A 22,876-nucleotide genomic window follows, 5' to 3' on the forward strand; every position below is an offset into this window, starting at 1 on the left:
TAAGGCGCCCTCTTCCCGTGCTCCGAGGGACCATCGAGCACCGCTCCATCTTCGCCGAAGCGCCCTGGAAGACAGACCCTCGAAAGGCTTCCGACCCGAGACGGGACCGCCGAGGAGATCGAAGTGAAGCACCCAGACATCGCCGCCGTCGAAGTCCATTGCCGTTGACCAGGGTTTGCAGGTCTGTGTAACCGCTGGAGGCCCGTCGAAGTTGTGTTGCCCAGCCGTGGGAACCACTTGACGCCGTGCCGCCGACGACCGGAGCCGTCCGCTCCTTGCCTAAGAACATTTGAATTTAAGGACTCCCTCGACCGAACCGTCGACCGCTTTATCCTGCCGGAGAAAGTCGAGGACGACCAACGCGCCGAGGAGAAACCTGCCGGTGGGTTTCCTGCCACCCGAAGACCACAAAGACTCGAACGACTCGACGCCCTTGCTGGGCCCCCGTCTCCATAAACTTTGCGGTCCAGAACAATTGTCGTCGAGGTGCCCCGCACGCCTCTGCCTTGCAGGACGCCAACGCTCCGTCGTCGACGAGCACCGCTTGGATCGAAGCTGCCGCCTCATCGACGCCGTTCTACCCTGTTTGTTGTCGGACGTTCGACGCCCCATGTCTCCCGTTTGAAAGGGAAGGCATTCAAGAAGGGCCGTCGATTCCCCGCCGCCGAACGCCGAGTTCCTCGACGCTTCTCGACGATCCGTGACTCCCGCTTGAAAGGGGGTCGCTCAAGAAGGATCTGTCGACGCCTCTTCGAAGAACTCGACTCCACCAGGTACATTGGGGGGGTAAAAACATTATAGGAGGGAAGAAGACTTGCAGAACAATATATGGACTGGGCTTGTGCTATATCTTTATTTTACAGGTTGCCCAGGTGGGGGGATCTCCACACAGAACTGTGTCTAGTGGTAGGGGCCAGTATTCTGCCTATTGCTCAACCATCTTATTTTCTCTCCTCTCTCTATTGCTGGTTTCACTCTATTGATCTGTGTGACATTGTTACAGTATTGTTGATGCACTTTAATGAGATCTAATACAAAGGGCGGTACCACTTTAGAATTGTATATATTTGCCATTGTTGATTTTCCTAAGTACAAAGTGAGTTATTATGATAAGTGTACACAACTTGAATATTGATTATATAAAGACTGTGTTCTAACCAATACAGTGTGTGGACATTCCTTTGTGGGGGCTTGGGGACTACACTGTACTTAAGAACCAGCCTGCATCACCTCCTGAGAAGCTAGGCCTTGATTGCTCGACCATAGCTACCGAATAGAGAATCTAGGCTGGAGTCCTCTGTGCCTCCCCTCTACCATATAGAGAGCAGAAGCACAGACCACCCCCTACCAGTCCCCTCTTTTACAGGTACACCGTGTGGGTGGGACCTGGGTGAATGGAGTGTGTGACCAATATGCACCTCTTGTTGTGGCTGTCTGGTTTCTGGTATGAGAGACAAAGACTGAGGCAGCCCTGCCCGAAACTGGCCTGAATGCAGTGTGTAGTGTTGAATGGCTGGGTACTTGTCCCAATACACATTCCTTGTTGTGAGTGTCTGAGAGGGAGGAGGATGGCCTGAATTCATTGTGTGCCCCAATTGGCTGACTGACTGCATGAATGCCCTTCTGTATGATTGGCTGCTGAGAGTGACCCAGCAGTGCGGATGAGAGACAGGATATTATATCTGGGGACCTGTCACCACTGGAAATTGTTCAGAAGCTGTGTCTACACTTGAAAAGTAACTGGAACTGCTGATCCTCGACGCCCAGCTGGAAGAAGACTTGCTGTTGCATTTGCTTCGACCTGATCTGCAAGCTGCCGAATTCGTCGAAGACTGATCCGAGAGAGGACCTGGTAAGGCGCCCTCTTCCCGTGCTCCGAGGGACCATTGAGCACCGCTAACCTTGGCCGAAGCTCCCTGGAAGTCAGACCCTCGAAAGGCTGCCGACCGGAGATGGGGACCGCTAAGGAGAACAAAGTAAAGCACCCAACATCGACGCCGTCGAAGTCCATTGCCGTCGACCAGGGTTCGGAGTATCACCATAACCGCTGGAGGCTCGTTGAAGCCAGGTTGCAGAGTAGAGGGGACTGCTTGTCGCCGTGCCGCTGACGACCGGAGCCGCCTGCTCCTTTGCCTAAGAACATTTGAATCGAAGGACTCCCTTGTCTGCACCGACGACCGCTTTATCCTGCCAGAGAGAGTTGAGGCCGCCGACGCGCCGAGGAGAATCCGCCGGTGAGTTTCCCGCCACCTGGAGGCCACAAAGACTTCGATGACTTGATGCCCTTGCTGGGCGACAGTTCTTCTGAAACTTTTTGCGGTCCAGAACTATCAAACGCCGAGGTGCCCCGCACACCTCATCCTCGCAGGACGTCGCCGACGAGCACCGCCTGGATCGACGCCGTGGTCTCGACACCCTCGAACTTCTCATCGACGCCAAGTTCAATTTCTTCGTCGCCTCTCGACGATCCGTGACTCCTGCTTGAAAGGGGGTCACTCAAGAAGGATCCATCGACGCTTCTTCGAAGAACATTATAGGAGGAAATAAGACTATTGATCAATATATGGACTGGGCGGGGGGGATCTCCACGCAGAACTGTGCCTAGGGATAGGGGCCAGTATTCTGCCATTGTGTCAACCATCTTGCTTTCCTTCCTATCTCTATTGCTGGTTTCCTTGTTATTGATCTGTGTGACATTCTGACAGTATAGTTGATGCACTTTAATGAGATCTGATAATATTGATGGTACCACTTTAGAATTGTATATATTTGCCATTGTTGATTTCTGAGTACAAAGTAAATTATTGTGATAGTGTACATACCTTTGAATATTAATTATATAAAGACTGTGTTTTCAGTAATACAGTGTGTGGACATTCCTTTGTGGGGGCTTGGGGACTACACTGTACTTAGGAACCAGCCTGCAACACCTCCTGAGAAGCTAGGCCTGGATTGCGCGTCCATTGCTACCGTAATAGAGAATCTTGGCTGGGGTCCTCTGTGCCTCTCCTCTACCATATAGAGAGCAGAGGTACAGACACGGCCCTCCAGTCTTTACAACCCCGACTTCCTTAACCACGCCAATCTGCGTAGCACAGTGCTTGCAGCCATGGATCTGCTGATACTAGCAGCAGTATCCAGTCCAGACTGGAGACATTCCCCCATTGCCTCCTTTCCATCTTTGACAATATTCAGGAAGCCTTCCCGAATATGATCAGCCGCCACCGAAATGCAGTCCCACAGGGTATGGGTAAACCTGGCCAGGGTACAGGTGACATTGGTTGACTTAAGAGCCATACTACCCGAAGTAAAAACTTTACGGGCTCAGGCATCCACTTTCTTATCCTCTCTATCTGGCGGGATAGTAGGATATGCGGTCTGTCTTGAGGTAGTTGCAGCTTGAATAACCAGACTTTCTGGAGTGGGATGTCTGTTTAAATATTCAGGATCAGAAGTAGACGGTCTATATTTTTTAAGGAAATTACTGTTTACCGCAGCAATATTGTCAGGGATTTCCCAGTTCTTTTCCACTGTTCTCTGAAGTGCCCTATGGAAGGGGAGAACTGGATCCTTCTGGGGGCCCCGAACAATTATGTCCATCATATCATCCTGCTCAAAAGTGGGTGAGGTTGTACCCCAACCCATATATTCTACCACTCTATTCATAAGACTCCTGTACCCTGAATCTGCATGTTCTGCAGGGTCAGGTCTAGCAAACTCCAATTCAGGTGACGTGTCAATGCCACTAGCAGAATGCAGAGTCTCGCACAGGTCTCTCATCTTAGATTCAGGGTCTATAAATTCCTCTGGAACCTGTCTAGTGCCATATTGCACTCCAAAAGGAGAGATTTCCTCATCCTCCGAGCCAGTTTCTTCAGAAATTGAAGACAGAGTTAAAAAAAGTCGGATTTTGGTAATGGCGTAAATCTCCTCTCTTCCTCCTGATTTTTCGTCGAAGGAATGGAGGGTTTCTTCGAAAGTGTCGAAGGAATCTTCGACGAACCCGATGAAGCCTTCAACAAAGGCGTTGAAGACGCTTTTGGCTTCGATGTCGAAGCTGCCGGCACCGATGGCATCGACGAAGTCGTGGATGTTTTTGATGACTTCTGTTTCTTATGTGGTGTCGGAGAAATACTTGACTCTCGATGAGTCTTCGACGATTTGGCGTGGACTCCAGTTTTTTCGAGTTTCATCCATACTACTGGGTTTTACCACGGTAGTTTCAGACTTCCCTATGTCGTCCGATGGAGCGACAGGGGTCCGACTCTTCTGAGGTTTCTTTGAGGGGGTCGAGGGCGCATTCTCAAAGACCTCCATAGTCTTCCTTCGAAATTCTTCCGATTTTTTTAGGGGAATCTGACTTAGTCGGGCATCGTACCATTTCGGTAGATGAATCGGAAGATGACGAAGGAGATCTATGTCTCCTTTTCACTTAGAAGAGGAAGATGAAGAGCGCCTCGATCTACTACGAGATCGAGATCTCTTAGGGTGTCTATGACGATCCGATTCTTTCCGATTTTCGATTTCGAATCGCTCCATTTCTGATGTTTTTAGACAAAGCCTTCGAGGCTTTAGAAGCTTCTGCCCCACCGCCAGTGTACTTTTCCTCTCATGAAGGCCCTTCTCCGTCATTGACGGACAGGAGCCACAGTCGCCGGTTCGATGACTTGAACCAAGGCACCAGAGACAAACGCAGTAAGGATCTGTGATCGACATCTTCGATCCGCAGTCGATACACTTTTTAAACCCAGTCTTGGGCGTTGAAGGTGTTGAAGAAGACAACATTTTCAGTAGAACATTTCGAAGAGCGCCTTTCTCGAGAGCGAAGCAATCGGAAAAACGGAACTTAAGCCAAGTGGGCGCGGCTCGAGCTATTTATACCATCAGTGACGTCGACAAGATACGGAACCCGTCGAGTGACAATCCACGCCACGACCTCGAGCACAGAGCCCGCTGCCGAAAAAAAAATTCTGAAGCAGCTAAGCTGGCGATAACGCATATCATAAGGTGAGGAATACGTGGGACGACACAATCCATTCAAAAGACCTATTTGATATGCAAAAAGCCTATCCCATCTATCTGGAGCTATTTTTGGGCGGCTCAGCCTTCCCTGATGCTAGATTGGGCTCTTGAGGATAGTGCCCCAAAAGGCAAAGAAATAGAGCAAACCTGTGCACCCTGTCAGTTAGCCCACCTTCCTTTCCTCCCCAGGAAAGCTAGATGCCAACATCAAACGCCCCACTTATCAACTTGCACCACATTACAACACTGGGATGGGGTTGGGCCCACTCTCCCCGGTCCTTGCAATCCAGCTTTCACCCAGGGCATGAATAGCAGGGCGTTTGTACAGTGGGAATCGCAGGGCACTCTGAGGCTGAGGGACATATTTAGATATTTAGGGACAATGCACACTCACATTTACAGATTGTAAAGCAAAATTCTACTTGGCCGAATCTGATCATTTCGCTATGCCCAAATAGGACATTGGGTCCCCCACAACACTGTTAAGCAAGCAAGCTGTCGCCCCCCCCACCTACCGGGAACGAACTCACTAGAGGGTCAGGACTCAAGCAAAATCTCCACCTGCTAACGATTAATTGAGAGCGCCCTTCCGGGAGAAAAGCTCCCATATATGACACAGTGGGAAAGGGAGTTGAATATGGATATTTCAGAGGAATCATGGTCGAGGATTTCGTCAAGGGCTCAAAAAAGCTCCTGATGTACCGTGGTAAACGAATGCCTTCAAAATGTATTTCAGATGGTCCATGACCCCGCAAAGACAGCATGCAATTCGCTCAAAACACTCAGACCAATGTTGGCATGGCTGTGGGCAACTTGGCGACTTAGCACACATGTGGTGGCATTGCCCGACCATGCAAACATGTTGTCAGGAGATCCGCTCACGAAACAAAGACATCACAGGCTGCTTGCTTCCCATGTGCCCACTGACATTACTAGGATACTCTCCAGAGGATGGCACATTCCCACAGTCAGGCCCCAGGGCGGAGCTCATATCTCATCTGCTGATGGCCGCAAGGATAAACCGGGCCTGGGCTTGGAAAACCCCAGAGGGTCCTTGCACCTCATATTGGTGGGTAAAGGTTTGGGAACTCTTAGTTATGGAGAAGCTAACGGCACTCGCTCAAGATCGGCTACCCACATTTTGCAAGACCTGGGCCCCTTTCCTGAACTTCACCCGGTACAAAGAACATGTTTTTTCGGCCGCAGCTCATGAGACACCTCTCTTTGCTTTGATCTGGGGTGTGTGGGATCGGCATTGGCTTGCTTTGTTGGGTCTAACCTCTATGTATGGATAGAGTCATCCAAGCCTCTTGAGCTGGCAATTATGGGCTCTTGTCGCTACTGCAGAAACACGGACCTGTTTATATGGTTATCCTTTTTTTTGGGGTGGGGGTTTCTCAATTTCTTCTCTTCTTCATGGGGTTGGGCTGGTTGTTCAATTGAAAATGGAGTTTTGATGTTATACCAATGTTGATTTACTCATGTCTGTTATGCTGTATATGGTACATCAGGATTTCAATAAAATATAACTTGGGAAAACAAAAAAAGAAACAAGCATGGCTCAAATCACCACCTGACTCCTCATGAGTTGGTGACTGGAGGCAGCATGAGAGTACTCCTTGCTCCTCCCACTCAAATAAAAACTGATGCCCATAGTGTAGCAAAAACATTAGGGGATGAGATGCATGATTATATTACAAATAGGACCGCTAGTGTTTCTTTTATATCCCAACAGATCAAAAATCGGAGGGAAGGGTTGAAGAACATTGAAGAAGACAGCCAAACAATTAACCCTACTGAACTTTTGAAACCACTTAGTTTGTATCCAAGTACTGATCAAAGGTTTAAGTCCAGTTTCGAGGGACTGTACCTAGTAGAGGGGGTCACCCCACTGCTGTCAAGATTAAAGGAAGATGCGCTTAGTTGCATCTGAATGACGTAAAGCTCTACAAAGCAGAGACACCTTACCCCTCTGGCACCCGTTAACAGTTAATCAAGAGAAGAAGCTCTACATATAGAGACCAGATCGGCTACTAAGAGCCAACAGGAGTTATCAAAATAAAAACAAAATCGAATTTTCGTTCATTCCCAAGTTTAAAGTGAACAAATAACTTTTCAGTGTTCACAGAATTATCCCTGTTAGGTAAAAGAGACAATGTTTTGAAGAAAAGAAGAGCACACAACACTGTGTTGCCTATAATGTTGCACACATTCTTGTATTCTGTTTTTACATATATACTTCGGTCCTATCCAGCTTTATTGAGACAAAACATTGATAGGGTCACCTTTTTTGGGAATCCTGAGGCAGCCCCCATTATCATCAGGATGATCATTGCAATATTATTACAGTCTCCGTTATAAAAAAAGTGTAGTCACTATTAAAAGTAGCAGGAACTAAACGTGTATAAAGGAGAATGGGAATCATCCATTTTGTAAGATACACTTTGTTAGCAAGAAGACCTCTTAATTCGCAAAATTAAGTACGGTGCGTGAATTATTTTGCAATATTTCTTGTAACTGCGTTTTCTACAATTTGCTGTCTTTATTTCCTTATTCTTATAGCATCTCGTCAAATTATGTTTTATAATATAGATGGAGTGGTCAACAATGAGATGTCAGTTTCTATTCCTAACAAAAGCATGAGTGACATTTTCCCTAATATTTCCAAACAAATTCATCGGCTTAAGAGGAATGCTGGAGAAGATGATCAGGATGTAAATGCATACTTTGAGAAGTCAGCCCATTTAAATATAACTTATGGCAGAGGCACATGAGTAAGGTGGGGAGATGAACGAATGTAAGCTATGTTCTCTCATCCCTTATGCCATGAGCACAGCCAGAACATTTATAGCAAAAGAAATACCTACACATGATTCAAAAAGCCTCAGCCGTTGAGTAGCATGCATGACAAGAGGACAATTTGAAGGGAAAGGGGCAACCATACAATGGATGTAAAAGAGAACATTCCCATATGACGATGCCTACATAAAAACACAGAACATGATAAAAGACCCAAATTCGAAGAGAAAAATGATCCAGTACATATGGAATGATCCAAATAAAGGAGCAGTGAAGATTCTTGAACAAAAAAGACTGCATTGTGCAGATACATGGGAAATGCCAGGATTGCCTGGATGCTGGGAGAGACCTCAGCTATTGGTATATGGACAGGTAGCCACCAGTACAGAGTGGGTAGATAGAATGATGGGATGCAGTGCACACTTACTAATGACAGCACCAGTGAAGATAGTGCAAGTAATGAATGATGAATGTCTTAAGGAATTGCCCAAGTATTTGAAGTTCTTAACAAGGGTCAAAGATGAGGCAGGACCTGTATGCATATTGCCAATGAAGAATGAAACACTGTGGTCTCACCAAAGTTAGAGAAAATAAAGGATGTAGGTACATAATCGATGTGTTAGGAATGAAAGGAGGAACTGACATACTGATGGACCACTATTGGGCTGTGGATTCAGAGGTTACATGAAGTTGCCTCTAAATTGGAGAGGAATATCTTCCATGGTGATAATACATGTTCCTGCATTGGTGGTCCCTCAAAGTGACCTCCATATAGATTGTTTTATGAAAATGGATAAACAAAGGAGGAAGAGGTTGCTTAACCTCATCTGACAGAAGAGAGAAAATTACTTTTCGGCAAAATCAATAGAAGCTTACCATGACATTCCAGATGAGAATAAATTGTTCAGTTCGACGGCAGTAAACACCAAGTGGTTACAAGTCACAAGGTGGGAAGTGCTACAAACAATTCACACAACAGTAAAAAGATTTAATGCGATTAAATAAGAAATTAGAGTAATCAGACTTATGACTCTCCAAAACATATGTGTCTTGGACTTAATTACAGCAATGGAAGAAGGCATTTGCGCAAAGATCGGGCCTTCTTGCTGTAAATACATACCTACCCAGGATGGAGAATGCTATAACTCTTATCTACCCCTATATACGAAAATGGTGGAAGAAGTAGATAAAACCAAAGATGATGGTTAGTTTTCATACCTGTTTTCACTGGTTCCATCCAACCTGGCTTGCGAATGCATTCAAGATAATGATAGCAATAGTAGGGTTAGTATTGCTGAGATTCTGTCTCCTAAGAACAATCATAGAAAAATGGAAGAAGACAGCAAAGAAAGCTGTTGGAATGAAGATAATGATCAACGTGAATGCTGTGACTGATGAACACACAACCTAAGAACAATAGCCATGAGCACCTGAAAGGAAGCCCTAAAGCACCCCCAGGAATGGAGTTTTATTATCCGAAGGATCAACGTAACTATGTGGAACTTTGGGTGTTCTGTTCACTGACTGGGCAGTGTTTCCATATGACCTGGAGTGTGGATGAACACGAACACATGAAGAATGCAGGTGACCTAAGGGAGTTACAAAGATATGGATCACAAAGAAACCACAGTGTGAAGAAAAGGTGATGAAAATTGAGGAGGTGATCCAGGACTCGAATAGAGGGGGGGGGGGGAATGTAGAGAGGCAGATGCACACATCATTTATAGAGCCCACCCCCTCCCCTCAGTCATACTGGAAGAACAGCAAGAAAGCATTGTGGTTGACACCTGGTATCATCCCAATACCACATTGAAGGTATGAGAGACGTTATGAGCTCAGACAACCATATCGTATGTACCCTCGAACTGATGCGGTAGACATGAACTTGCAGACACCACTGGACATAGAATAACTATAGGTAAAGTCTGGCAGATGTAAAGTGACACCACTAAAGGGAAAAGATATGTGGACGCACTGAACACAATGTATGAATATCTAAAGAATGAAGTAAACATTTACGCTAATATCAAGAAAACTATATACAATAAAAAGATGAGCGACAAGAGATGTAAAATGTATATATGCAGTAACGCATGGTAGATGAGACATAAAAGCTTGCTACAGTAGGAAATAGAACACGGGTAAAGCAGCCATGCAAATGGACATCGGCATTGTAGAATAGTAAGCAAGAAGCCTCTAGAAGGGAAACCAAGGCTGCAATGCGGACAGGAACTGAAATACAAATTTGTGTAAGAACAAAGGGTATTTGCTTGGCTCAGAATCAAGGATACCGCAGCAAGAGAAACTACATGAATTGAAAGGAATCGAAGAGGATAAGCTATGTACGCAGTACATATTTCTCTTAGATTAAGTAAAGGAGTGAATAATTGCGAGTGCCAGGTTTTGCTCAATCAAAGGTGCAAAAAGCACATGCTGAATGGAGCAACCAAGTCTCCAAAGGCCAAGGAGAGTAAAAGCACCCAATATAATTGAATCAAATAACATTTAATGGAAGGGCAAAATGGACAAAATAATCATGGTCTCCTCACATGTGATCCAAGCCTGAAAAACAAAATCTATTCATAAGGCTCCAGACGAAGATAGTGATGTACCTTCACTCCCTTTAAAGTTTAGAGGAAGAGAACAAGGTCAAATACAAAGAATAAACCTTGGCTTAGGGCCTAACTGATGAGACGTAGTTTGGTTAGCTAAGAAAGGCAGTTGTCTGACGTTTTTCCCTTGCACGTGGGTTTCGTTACTTACGTGCTGCTAACGAGCCGACGTTCAAGGTTGGTAAGAGTGGCAACAAATCATGAGGGTCTATTTCATGGTGGACCATACATTCTTGCATGGGGCTATCCACTGCTATTACTTTAGTATCTGTATTTTACGTAGTTACAGGTGGTTCAAGGTGTGCTGACCAGATAAGAGGCATCCAAAGATGATAACACTAACACAAACTATATGTATGCGTTTCCCTTAACCAATCCCTCCACCAAAGGCACATAAAATGAGGTCATAGTTGACATCTGTCAAGGTATCAAATCTTTTGTGTAACCGAAATGCATTGAGAGTGTTTGAGCTTCAATCTGTTTGTTCACCTACTTTATTGAATTGATAATAAAGTAGCATTTTGCCATATTCTTGGAGTCTTCCGGTTATTTGGGCCAGAGATCACTTATTGTGCTAATCCCATCCGGCACTTGGAACGCTCCAGGTGCTATTGCACAGATATCTATGGTGCAGCTACTTGGGAGTGGATAAACAGTGAGCCTTTACTGAGATTCCAAGATACATTTTGCAGTAGACTGTTGGGCATGCCTCAATCTACTTCGGTTTTTGCATTTCACAAGTAAATTAATACGCCTTTTTGTATGACAGAATAAATATAATATTACTGGATTTGTGTCATCGATTAGCATAATAATGAGGCTGAGCTAATAGTGAGAGTCCTTACAGCCAGTGACAAGTAAAAAAGGATCTTTGGCTTAAGCATGCATCTATCTATCTATCTATCTATCTATCTATCTATCTATCTATCTATCTATGACAATGCATTACTTACCGTAAAAGCATTTCTGATGGTTGCATCTGCTTAGATTCACATGCTGTGCATAGGTCCGACATCCAGTGGTCACTGCGGAGTATTGCATTTTGTTTTTTGTAGTCGAAAAGGGGACGTCGACAAGGCGTGTCTGTAACACTATCCCTATAGTGACGTGCGTTGTACCCACAATCCCTCACGCGTCGAGGTCCCTCTGTTTGTATTTTTTCTGCCCTGAGGGAGCCTTCTATACGTGAGTGAGTACAGAAAAGAGAGAGAGAGAGAGATGTAGAAAGGTGTCTATGTTCCTTCCATCCGAGCGGGGAGGAAGGGTGGGCGCATGTGAATCTAAGCAGATACAACCATCAGAAATGCTTTTACGGTAAGTAATGCATTGTCTTCTGATGTTTGTTAATCTGCTTAGAATCACATGCTGTGCATAGACTAGCGAGCAGTACCCGAAGTTGGCGGTGGGTTATGAGAAGGAACAGTAGAGAAAAGATGTCTTAATACTGCCTGTCCCACCTGGGAGTCCGATCTAGAGTGTGCATCTAGACAGTAGTGTTTTGTAAAGGTGTGCACAGAACTCCAGGTAGCCGCTTTGCAGATGGACTCAAGGGGAACATTTGCAATGAACGCTATGGAAGCCCCAGTGCCTCGAGTGGAATGTGCTCTTGGCTTGAAGGGTAGTTCTCTCTTAGCAAGAGTGTAACAGAGAGTGATGCATTGAATAATCCATCTAGATATAGTGGACTTTGAAACTGCATCTCCTTCTCTTCCTGCTGCCACTGAGACAAAGAACTGATTAGTCTTTCTCAGTGGTCTGGTTCTTTCCATGTAGAACATGACAGCTCTGCGTACATCTAGTGTATGCAGACTTTTTTCTCCCAAGCTGGAAGGGTTTTGAAAGAACATTGGTAGTTCTATTGACTGGTTTACATGGAATTTTGAGATGAATTTTGGTGCAAACCTTGGATGTGTGCGTAGAACCACCTTATCCTTGTGAACTGTTACGAAGGGGTCTAAAACAGAAAGAGCCTCTAGTTCACTTACTCTCCTAATGGAGGTGATAGCTATTAGGAAAGCAGTCTTAAGAGTGAGGTCTTTAAGAGTTGCCTTGTGCATGGGTTCAAAAGGAGGGCCCATGAGTCTAGAAAGTACCACATTTAAGTCCCATCCGGGAGCTGGGTTAGCTATCGGAGGGTGTATTCTCTTTACCCCCTCCATGAAGGCCTTGATAACTGGCATCTTCCACCACGACACTTTAAGTTGGGAAGTGGTGTATGCAGAAAGTGCCGCTAGGTGGACTTTAATGGAATTGAACACTAGACCTGAATCCAGTAAATGGGTCAAGTACAGAACAATGTTAGTGGGAGAGCAGTCAACCGGGTTGATGCTCTTACCTCTACACCAGATGACAAATCTTTTCCACTTGCTAGAATAGCAGTGGCGAGTATTAGGTTTTCTGGCTTCCCTGAGGATGTCCATACATCTCTGCGGGAGTTGTAGATGTCCAAATTCTATGATCTCAGGAGCCAGGCTGCTAAGTACATGGTCTGAGGGCATGGATGCAGTGTCCTGCCCTTGTCCTGTGACAGCATGTTGTACGGGCAGGGAAGTTTCACTGGGGGAGATAGGGACATCTCCATCAAGTGAGCGAACCATGGCTGCCGGGCCCACATTGGGGCGACTAGTATCATGGTAACCTGCTCCTGGTGCATCTTGTGCACCACTTTGTTGAGAAGGGGAGTCGGGGGGAAAGGCGTAAACAAATTTCCCTGACCATTGAATCGACAGACCGTTCCCCTTGGACTGGTTCTGGGGGTACCTGGAGGCGTAACTTTGGCATTGTGAGTTCTCCAGAGTTGCGAACAGGTCTATTTCCGGGAATCCCCATTGCGTGAAGACGTCTAAGACGATGTCTTCGTGCAATTGCCATTCGTACTCTTCGGGCAGGGGGAAGTCTCTGCTGAGTTCGTCTGCTAGCAGATTGAGTTCCCCTGGTACGTGTTGTGACAGTAGGAACATGTTGTGTTTGAGAGCCCACTTCCATATATTCTGGGACAGCTTGGACAGTCCTGGAGAGTGGGTGCCCCCCTGTTTGTTGATGTAGTACATGGCTGTGGTGCTGTCTGTAAGGACCATCACTGTCTTCGCATGTGGGTGTACCTGGAAGGCTTTTAGTGCTTTGAACACCGCCAGTAGCTCCAGTAGATTTATGTGCTTGGATGCCACGTTCGGAGTCCACACTCCGTGAGCAGTCTGATGGGATAGGTGAGCCCCCCATCCTGTGAGGGATGCGTCCGTGGTTAGAGTGGCCTCCACCGCGGGTGTGGCAAAGGGTTTCCCTATTATCAGGTTTTCCTTTGTCCGCCACCTTAGCGAGAGAACCAAGGCTTGCGAGACCACCACTAGATCGTCCCATTGTCCGCTGGCCTGACACCACTGGCTGTTGAGCCACTCTTGCATTGGGCGCATGCGCAGGCGTGCGTGAGGTACCAAATAAATACACAACGCCATCATTCCTAGCAATCGCATCGCTTTGCGCACCGTCACCTTTCGACCTGCCACATATTGGGGGATCTGAAACAGCATGTTTTGGACCCTCTCGTTGGAGGGGAAGACGAGGCCGTCCTTTGTTCGAATTAGAGCCCCTAGGAATTGTTTGACTTGGCTGGGGTGTAAGCTGGACTTCTTCTCGTTGATGGAGAAGCCCAGTTGGAACAAAAGGTCTACAGTCTTTTGGGTGTTTGAGAAGCATGTCTCGTAAGAATCCCCTGTTATGAGCCAGTCGTCGAGGTAAGGGTATACTGGGATGGATAACCTGCGCAGGTGGGCCGCTGCCACTGCCAGTACTTTCATGAATACCCTTGGTGCAGATGCTATGCCGAAGGGTAGCACTCTGAACTTGTAGTGTTTGCCCTCTATCATGAACCTGAGGTATTTTCTGTGCGCTGGCAACATTAAAATATGAAAGTATGCATCTTTCATGTCCAGTGTTGTCATGTAATCTCCCTGTGATAGCAGTGGGATCACTTCCTGTAAGGTCACCATACGAAACTTTTGGGGTTTGACAAACTTGTTCGCTGGGCGCAGATCTAAAACAGGGCGCATGGTTAGATCCTTTTGGGTACAAGGAAGTACACTGAATAAATACCTTCCATTACCTGAGATAGAGGCACAACCTCTATGGCTCCTTTTTCCAGTAGTTGGTCCACTTCTTGGAGAAGGATGGCGAGGTGTTCTGGTGTCATGCGGCGTCCACTCGGGGGTCTGTATGTTGGGGAACTGTTGAACTCTATACAGTAGTCGCGGGCTACGGTGGAAAGTACCCAGCGGTCTGATGTTATTCCCTCCCATGCTGGAAGAAAGGATGTTAACCGGCCCCCGACCGGCGTTGCATGGGAGGGGACGCGAATCTTCGCGTCACTTGGTGGTGTTGTTGGCTTGGGAGCCTCTGGGGGTGGAACCCCGGCCTCTTCCCTTGCCACGACGTTGACCCCTCTGATTGTACTGGCCGCTATTACTTTGGTAGTTGCTGGCAGAGTACTGTTGTTGTTGGTTTTGTTGCTGGCGTTGTCCACGAAAAAAGCGCTTATTACCAAATCCCCGCCTATTAGGGGGTTTTGAAATTTGGTCTAAGGTCTTTATTGTATCAAATTCTTTCTTCGCGTTCTCCAGCGCGTCATCCACTGCTCTCCCAAAGAGGTTGGCCTCCTCTATGGGTTTATTAATAAGGGACGCTTGTGTTTCTGCCTTAAATCCGGAATTGCGAAGCCAGACGTGACGCTTCAGTAAAATTCCTTGTACCAAAGTACGGCCAGCCGTCTCTGCTGCATCGAGGGTATTCTTGACGATGCTTTGATTGACCAGAGAGCCCTTGTTAACTGTAGTCAGTAAACGAGTCCTTAGGGGTTCGGGAGCTTCTTCGATGTCCCGTCTGAGCTTAGCCCATTGAGCATCGGCGTAGCTTGCCAATAGGGTGTTATTATTGGCGATTCTGGTAGAGAATGCTGCAGAGGTGGTGATTCTCTTGGCTAGGGCATACAGCTTCTTCCCCTCTTTGTCTGGGGGTGCCTCGCTAGTAGATAGTGGGACTCCTGCCATTTCCTGGTGTCTTCCTCAGTGGGATTGTAAGAGTCTATGTCCTTCTGTATGGGGTTATAAAACTTCTGGTATTTAGCCCTTGGACTCTCCAGGGGTGCCTCCCTTGGTCTCTTGGGTGCCCTGTCTTCTGGGATGGACATGAACCTCTCTAGTTTGTCCATACAGGTCTGGAACCTTTCAAAGGTCCACTGAGGTCGGCCAGGACGGTCTGGGAAAGAAAAGGGGGTTTCTTGCTCCTGTAATAGTCTGGTTCTGTCCCATAACGTCGAAGAAAGAGAGCCTTCGCCTTCTGAGTATCCTTCTTGCTGGCTAGGGCCTTCTGTCGGCATCGGGAACAGGCCTGATCTGTTTTCCGGCGCCTTCGGCGTATCTTTGGCCTTGTGCGCGGTTTTCGGCATTGCACTCGCCGTACGTCTTTGGCCGTCTTTAGATGCTATGCGCGCGAGGCTTTCGGAGATCATGCTCTCTTCCGAGGGATCGGTCACCGTCGAGCTATGAAACGTCGAGCCTTTGCTCGTCGAGTCCTTGCTCGTCGAGTCCTTGTTGGCAACGTGAGCGCTCTTGCGATGCGCGTCGCCGGAAATTTTGGTGTTAGCGCCCTTATTTTTAGAGTGCCCAGTCGCCTGTCGCGGGAGCGGTGGCGGGGAAGGCTGACGACCCTTACGGTCGGCGGAAGACGTCGGTGGGCCCGGCGTCCCCGTTGGCGCTATGGCTACCTTCGTCTTGGACGAATGTGTGCCTGGGGGTATGTGCTTTGGTGTTTTTTTTTGTGTGCGTCCTTGTCGCCGGGGTGTTCATCCCCATAAACTGGGCGTGAGCCGGGCTTGTCGGGGCCGGGGACGGACGACTAGGAGCGTGAACGCTCCTTTGAGAGGCCTACAGCCTCCGTTACGGGGGCTGTGTAGTCACTGTCCTCGTCATACTCGGCGGCGGCGGCAGCGGGCGAGGAGTCAGGCCTAGGCATGGCGTAGGCCGCCCACCTTTTGACCCTGCGGTCTTTTAGAGTTTTGGGCTTTAGTAATTTACAGGCCGCACAGCCGTCCTCCTGGTGATCGAGGGGTAAGCAACGGTTGCACCGTTTGTGCTTATCCTTCCAGGTATATTTACCCTTGCAAAGCGGGCAAAACCTAAATGGCGTCCTCTCCATAGCTGAGGGTAATAAGTGTGACTACGACCTCGAAAGAGAGGGAGGGGAAAGAGAAAGGCATTCTTTAAGAAAAGAAAGAAAGACCACAAAACGCCACTCTCCCTACTGTGTATGGCCGGCGAGGCCAGGCCACGTGTTCGGCAGCGCCGAAGGATCTCCTCCGCTCGTCCTTCCGTCGAAGATCTTGTTCGGCGGAGAAACGGCTCTGCGTCGAGGGAGGGATGTACGTTATTGATATTAATAACAAACAACCAAAGGTCGAAGAAACTATTTGGCAATGTCTCTCGAGGAGCTCCGCATAAAGGCGACCAGTAGCTGGGCGGAAAAAAACAATCTGAGGGACCTCGACGCGTGAGGGATTGTGGGTACAACGCACGTCACTATAGGGATAGTGTTACAGACACGCCTTGTCGACGTCCCCTTTTCCACTACGAAAAACAAAATGCAATACTCTGCAGTGACCACTGGATGTCGGACCTATGCACAGCATGTGATTCTAAGCAGATTAACAAACATCAGAAATATATATATATATATATATATATATATATATATATATATATATATATATATATATATATATATATATATATATATATATATATATATTCTAAATCATGCTGTCTGGTTTACCCACCCAGCAAGGTCAATGATTGCTAAAACTGTTGTGAAGAACATACTGTTTAAAACGTTGCCCGACACACGAGTGTAGAGAAAGGAAGAAAATGTCAGTCATATTGTATGTACCAATTTCTGGTGGGCCGGGTTATATGTCATACTTGGACTGATGCTAAACCATTCAAGGAGGTCTCTGCTGTTTAGGTTTAGCCTTGGACTGCTCCCATTGAACACACACTCTTGCACCCTACTTTTACCGAGTTGGGTGTGTTCCCTTTGCACAACACACTGCTTCTTCCCAGCTAGCTTTGCACTTCATAAATCCCATACATATATTTTGGCTAGCTATGACTACTTTCTCTTAAAGGTTTTGCACAAAGAGCTCCAAACATGAGCATATCATACTCCAAGGTGTGGAGGACTGTAGGTAAGAGGGAGAAAATCCTGGTGGCTTGACAATAGTGTGCGACTATAAAGGCTCCCTCCTGTAAAAGGTCTTGTCATACCCTCAATTTAAAGACTCTGGGGTAGGGTACTTTGGCAGTGGGCCGAGGTCATAGGGTCGACCTTAAGACACTCCCTGAAAAGGTACAATTGAGTGCCAAAGTCCTGGATGTGCTCTATAAACAACAACAAACAGTTGAATTTAGACCCTGCTAATTTGATGCAGATCATTATGCAACATTGGAAAAATACCCTGGGGTCCAAGTTATATGCTCCATGGTTATTACTATTAGCGCTTGGGGCTGGGTTTGAGGGTGCTAATTGTGTTTTTTCTTTTTAAATAAAACATTTCAACAGGTAAGTTGGAGGGTGGTGATTTGGGGCTTGGGGGAGCACAAGAGTGGCCCCAGAAGGGGGAGCATGACATTGCAGCCTCATGGACATTGCGGGCTCGGGAGAAAGGTGCCAGACTTTTAGCAGGATGATACCATGAGATTCAGCCCATTTTCCAGATATCATGATTGGCTGGTGCCTTCTCCCCAGGTGCGGATATGGGATTCTGAATGTCAAGTGGAGGGGGCAGTCCAAGATAGATGTGCTATAAATGCTAATCTACTTAAAATTAATGGAGCTGTTCATGAGCGTTGGACCACTGGCAAACTAAAAACAACCAAGCACTCCATTTTGTCTGAAAGACCTGTTGCAAGACTATATGAGATGATGCACAACAACATTTGGAAATCCACAATCAATGGGGTCACTCAGTTTCTGAAGCTAGTATTACACCAACTCAGATACATCAGGAAAGAACTATATGAAGAATGGATGCAATTACGTCAAGTTTCCACTGACAATGTGAAGAAATCCTGGTAGGAAGAAGGAGATAGTGGAGGCTTAATGCTGTGCCCATGCTTCAATACACTATTTTACAGATATTCACAAACAGATTGCCATCAAAGTCTCTCTAAATATTGACATTGCCTCCGTGCAGTCTAGCTGACATTAAGGCTTTTGTTAAGAAATTCAATTTTATTTTGTCTATCAATTCATTACAACAAAAACTATGGAGTGCTTTTAAGGCTAACCTTCAGTTACACTAAGTATTCATAAGGTTCTAAATGTCATAAAATGGGGTGGAATACATTAGGACAATACCTTCAAATCAACATTGTATTAGAGTGCCAAAGATAACCAAACACCACATTTGATTATAATTCCCCATCTTTGACCGATAATAGATGAAGCAGTGGTTACTTGGTCAGCGTCAGTTGACACACCTGTGGTCAGGCTCCACATACACAATCAAAGAAACTTCCCAATTAAAGTAGCTTGTAGAGATGTCCATGGGTCAACATTCCTTCTACCAGTTCCTTCCAAATAAACCAGCCAACCAACTACCATCCACACTTGGTATACAACCAGACGTTTTGGTCCCAATTAGGTTCAAGATGGTCTTCAGTCCGACCGAAAATAGGTCATTCATAACCTATGCATGATTGCATAGCTAGGATTGCCCCAATCATTACTTACTAATATGAACTAGGAAGACCCCTGAAGCCCTCTTCCCAGTGGTTTGGTTGTATCATGTGCACTCCGTCAATAAAACACATGCGTTCATGCTTTAAGGTTCATGTGTTTAAATGTCTTCATGCATTGAGGATCATAAGGACCAACATATATCTTAACATGTCAATGGCAACAGTGGAAGCAACATCCTTTGCTTTTGTGCTACTATTGAGGAAGCTCTTACCTTGGTAGTGTCGTGTGAATTTAAAATGCAATCTACGATGTCTGACAAATTCATGTGCAACTCCTTCAAGGAAAGACAAAAGAAAAGGACAAACACTGTTGATTATTAAACAAAGAAGCATTTTTATACAAAAGGATTTAAGCCACATAATTCAATATTTGAATGCTGTAAGGGATGACTTGTTGTACAACAATTCTTATTTTGTTATTTTTAACATAACCGTGCCAAGAATCCAATCGTTACAGAAAGGTGAACTGTAACCTTTCAAAACACAGTTTATAATTAAACTAACACAATGATGAAGTTGCAGCCTCAATCAGCATAGAGAGAACTCTGGCTGTATTAAATTATACAAGCTTGCATTATATCTTGGCACCAATGTCAAGACTACGCAATCGCCCTGCCTTTCCACTGTCTCTGGCTAAACCTCATATCGTTATATACACCCAATCCCGGCTGGCAGTAAATTTCCCATTTGAGATAAAAACAATTCCATATACCTGTGTGCTGCACCAACTACTCTCAGCACTGCTCACTTTCCACCACTCTTCTGTGGCCAACATTTAAAGCGAAAAAGGGCACTGTCTAGAGCTCCCTTTGTTCTGTAATGGCAGTCTTTTTTGTGCAAAATAAAGTTTGAACCCCACAAAGTAAACTATTCTACATATAAATAGTGTTCCATTGGCACAACCAATGTTGCACCAGGATGTTCATGGCAATAATGAAAAGGGTGGAGGACCATACCAGCTAGTAACTGAGTTCCTGCATTTGGTAAGGGCCCTCAGTAAGCGAGAGGAATGGCGAGAGTGCTGGGGACCTGTGAGAGAGACTCTGAGGTACACCCGGCTGCGAGTCAGCAAGCTGTGTGGAAAAAGGAGGGAGACAGGGATGGAGCGGAGGGAGGGGTTAGCAGGGTAGAGGGAGAGAAAAGGAGGAGAAGACAAAGAGCAATGTCCTAAGGAGTTTCCGGAACTTAAGGAGATCAGGCTCAAGACTAAGGGCGGCAGGGAGGCTATTCCAGAGGGAGGCCCCTGCTGAGGATACAGATCTCCCTCCAAATCTCTGCTTGGAGAACCGGCTCACACGCAGAAGGTTGGAGGTAGATGGGCAGAGGGCTCGGGAAGGACAGTATTTAAGTAGGCATTGTTGTAGGTAGGAAGGTCCCAGGCCCCAGAAAGCCTTGTGGACAATGCAGAGGGTTTTGAACTTGATCCTCACAGCAACGGGGAGCCAGCAGAGGGATTTCAGCGCTGTAGAGATGCACCCCCCTGAGCTTGAGGCCAAGGATAAGTCTTGCGGTTCTGTTTTGGACGGGTTGCAGAGGGCGCAAAGCAGAGGCAGGGAGGGTGAGAAAGAGGCTGTTGCAGTAGTACAGTCTTGAGAGAAGCAGGGCTCTGGAGACAGTGAGCCGCTGGGGAAAGGTGAGAAAAGGAAGGGTACCTCTGAGGAGGTGCAGCTAGTAGTTTGACTTTTTAGAAATGTCAAAAATGTAAGTGGAGAAGGAGAGAGTGGAGTCGAAAATGACTGAGGTTGTTTGCCTCGCAGGTGGGTGCGGGTGCTGGGCCAAGGGAGGCCAGCCAGAGTGTGTGGGAAAGGGGGAGCAGAAACAATCTCAGTCTTACTGGCGTTGAGGAAGATGTTGTTTACAGCACCCCATGACTGAAATGCGGACAGACAGTCCGATATGAGCAAGTTAGAGGGAGAATTGCGTGTCATCCCCACAACACTGGAAGTTAGAGATGAAAGTGGCAATAACACGAGCCAGGGCAGCCATGTAGACATTGAAGAGCAAGGCTGTTAGGCAGAAACCTGTGCAGTTCCCTTAGGGAACAATGCAAAAGAGACTACAGGTGTTGGCAGTAAACCCACTTGGTAGCAGTCTGTACCACCCGGGTTTCCCTGGTAGCTGTGGCTGAGCAGTCAGACTTCCCTCAAGAGAGTTAGGCAGTATGCAAAGTATACTCAATAGGCACTCAGATACAATAATACAAGCAAACACTGACCAGAGCTTTGGTATCAAAGTATATAATTATTTATTTAAAAACACACAGTTGAAACTCTCCAGCACTCTTATTGTAAAATATTCTAAACACAGTTACTATTATGATATATACACCCCTTTTTCCCTATTAGAAAATCACAGTAAAACACCACTTATTTTCATACAGAGGTGAGCGCTTAAATAGATTGCACTCTAATAAGTTTGTGAAAAAGGGAGGGGAAAAAGACAGAATAGGAAGAGGCACACCACTCTACGATTCCAGAACACTGTTAGCAAGGCAGAGAGCAAAAAGTCACTGGTGAGTCAAAGTCCAAAGGCTGGGCCCACTCTTAGAGAGAGCAGAGCACAAATGCTCCCAAGGTCACACAGTTACACTAGGATTAGAAAGTCTTGCAGAGGGTTCAGAAAAGCGCTGGGAGAGATTTAGAAAAGTTTAGCCAATGTGTCCCAGGCTAACCCAGGTTCGAAAGCCGGGGGCTAAATCTACCTCGTACAGTCGGTAGCAAGGGAAGCCAGGCGGGACACGGTACCTTAAGTGGAAAGGATCCTCCAGCGGTGGCAGTTGTTCCTGGTAGTGGGTGCAAGTTGCGTTGTCGTCCAGGGGAACAGAAGATCTCGACTTGGAGGAAAGATGAAGGTCGTTGCACTACCAGGGCAGAAACCAGCCGCGGAGTTTTCCGGTTAAAGGTGGTACCTTTGTCTCGCGGTCGTGGTAAAACGTGGTATCCCGGTTGCCGGGGTGCTTGGCACGGGCAAGGCGGCCACGAGATACGTCAGGAAAGCGAAAAGACAGTGAAACTGGTTATCCCCACCAGTCAAAGGAAGAAGACTCTCCGGCGGGAGATCTCCTCTGTCGTTGGGAAAAGTGGTGAGGCAGTCCAGCAGGGCTCCACCGGTGGCGGTGTCGTGGCAGGTCGGCTCAGCTTCTCCCTCGTCGGATTCTTAGGTCCTGTGGCAACTTCTGAAGTTCCAGTCCCCAAAGCCCTGCTTTTATGCAGCAAACACCCATTCACTCAGCCTAGCTGTCACTCAAACATGCTAAGTGGTGAGCCGGCCGGCTCACCACTTGGGCCAATCAGGACGGAGTGCGACTTGAGTTGCCTAGGCAACTCAGTCCAGGGTGCCTAAATTCCCCTCCACCCCTCCTAAGTACCCCAGACACAGTGGCACCACTTTGGAGGGCTTCTGTGGAGAAGCCCGCCAAAATGTGGAACAAAGGGCTCGACTTGGGTTGGAGTCACAGAAGAGAACACAAACGCCATTTTAGAATCAAGTTTTGGCAAAGAAATACCAACCGGAGAATTAATATTAATTAAATAAACCGGCGGTATGTTCGAGGCTACCGTAAATAATTAAATAAAGATAGTAGCCTAAAACAATGGGAAATCCCATAGGAAAATATTCGCGGTTGAATATAAAAAGTAGTATCCACTGCCACCAGCC

The 22,876-nt window shown here is 46.6% G+C and overlaps 1 protein-coding gene across 2 annotated transcripts in view; it reads right to left on the reverse strand.

The window, feature by feature from the left end:
- Window positions 1-22,876, reverse strand: part of USP32 (ubiquitin specific peptidase 32) — a 3,569,419-nt gene that overhangs the window by 3,076,038 nt on the left and 470,505 nt on the right. For both annotated transcript variants that reach the window (XM_069615070.1, XM_069615069.1), the window contains exon 9: window positions 19,432-19,494. In XM_069615070.1, the coding sequence (XP_069471171.1) occupies window positions 19,432-19,494 (63 nt within the window). The remainder of the gene's footprint in view (window positions 1-19,431; window positions 19,495-22,876) is intronic.

This window comes from Ambystoma mexicanum, chromosome 9 (assembly GCF_040938575.1).
Source record: "Ambystoma mexicanum isolate Mex_15411 chromosome 9, UKY_AmexF1_1, whole genome shotgun sequence".
Taxonomy (NCBI): domain Eukaryota; kingdom Metazoa; phylum Chordata; class Amphibia; order Caudata; family Ambystomatidae; genus Ambystoma; species Ambystoma mexicanum.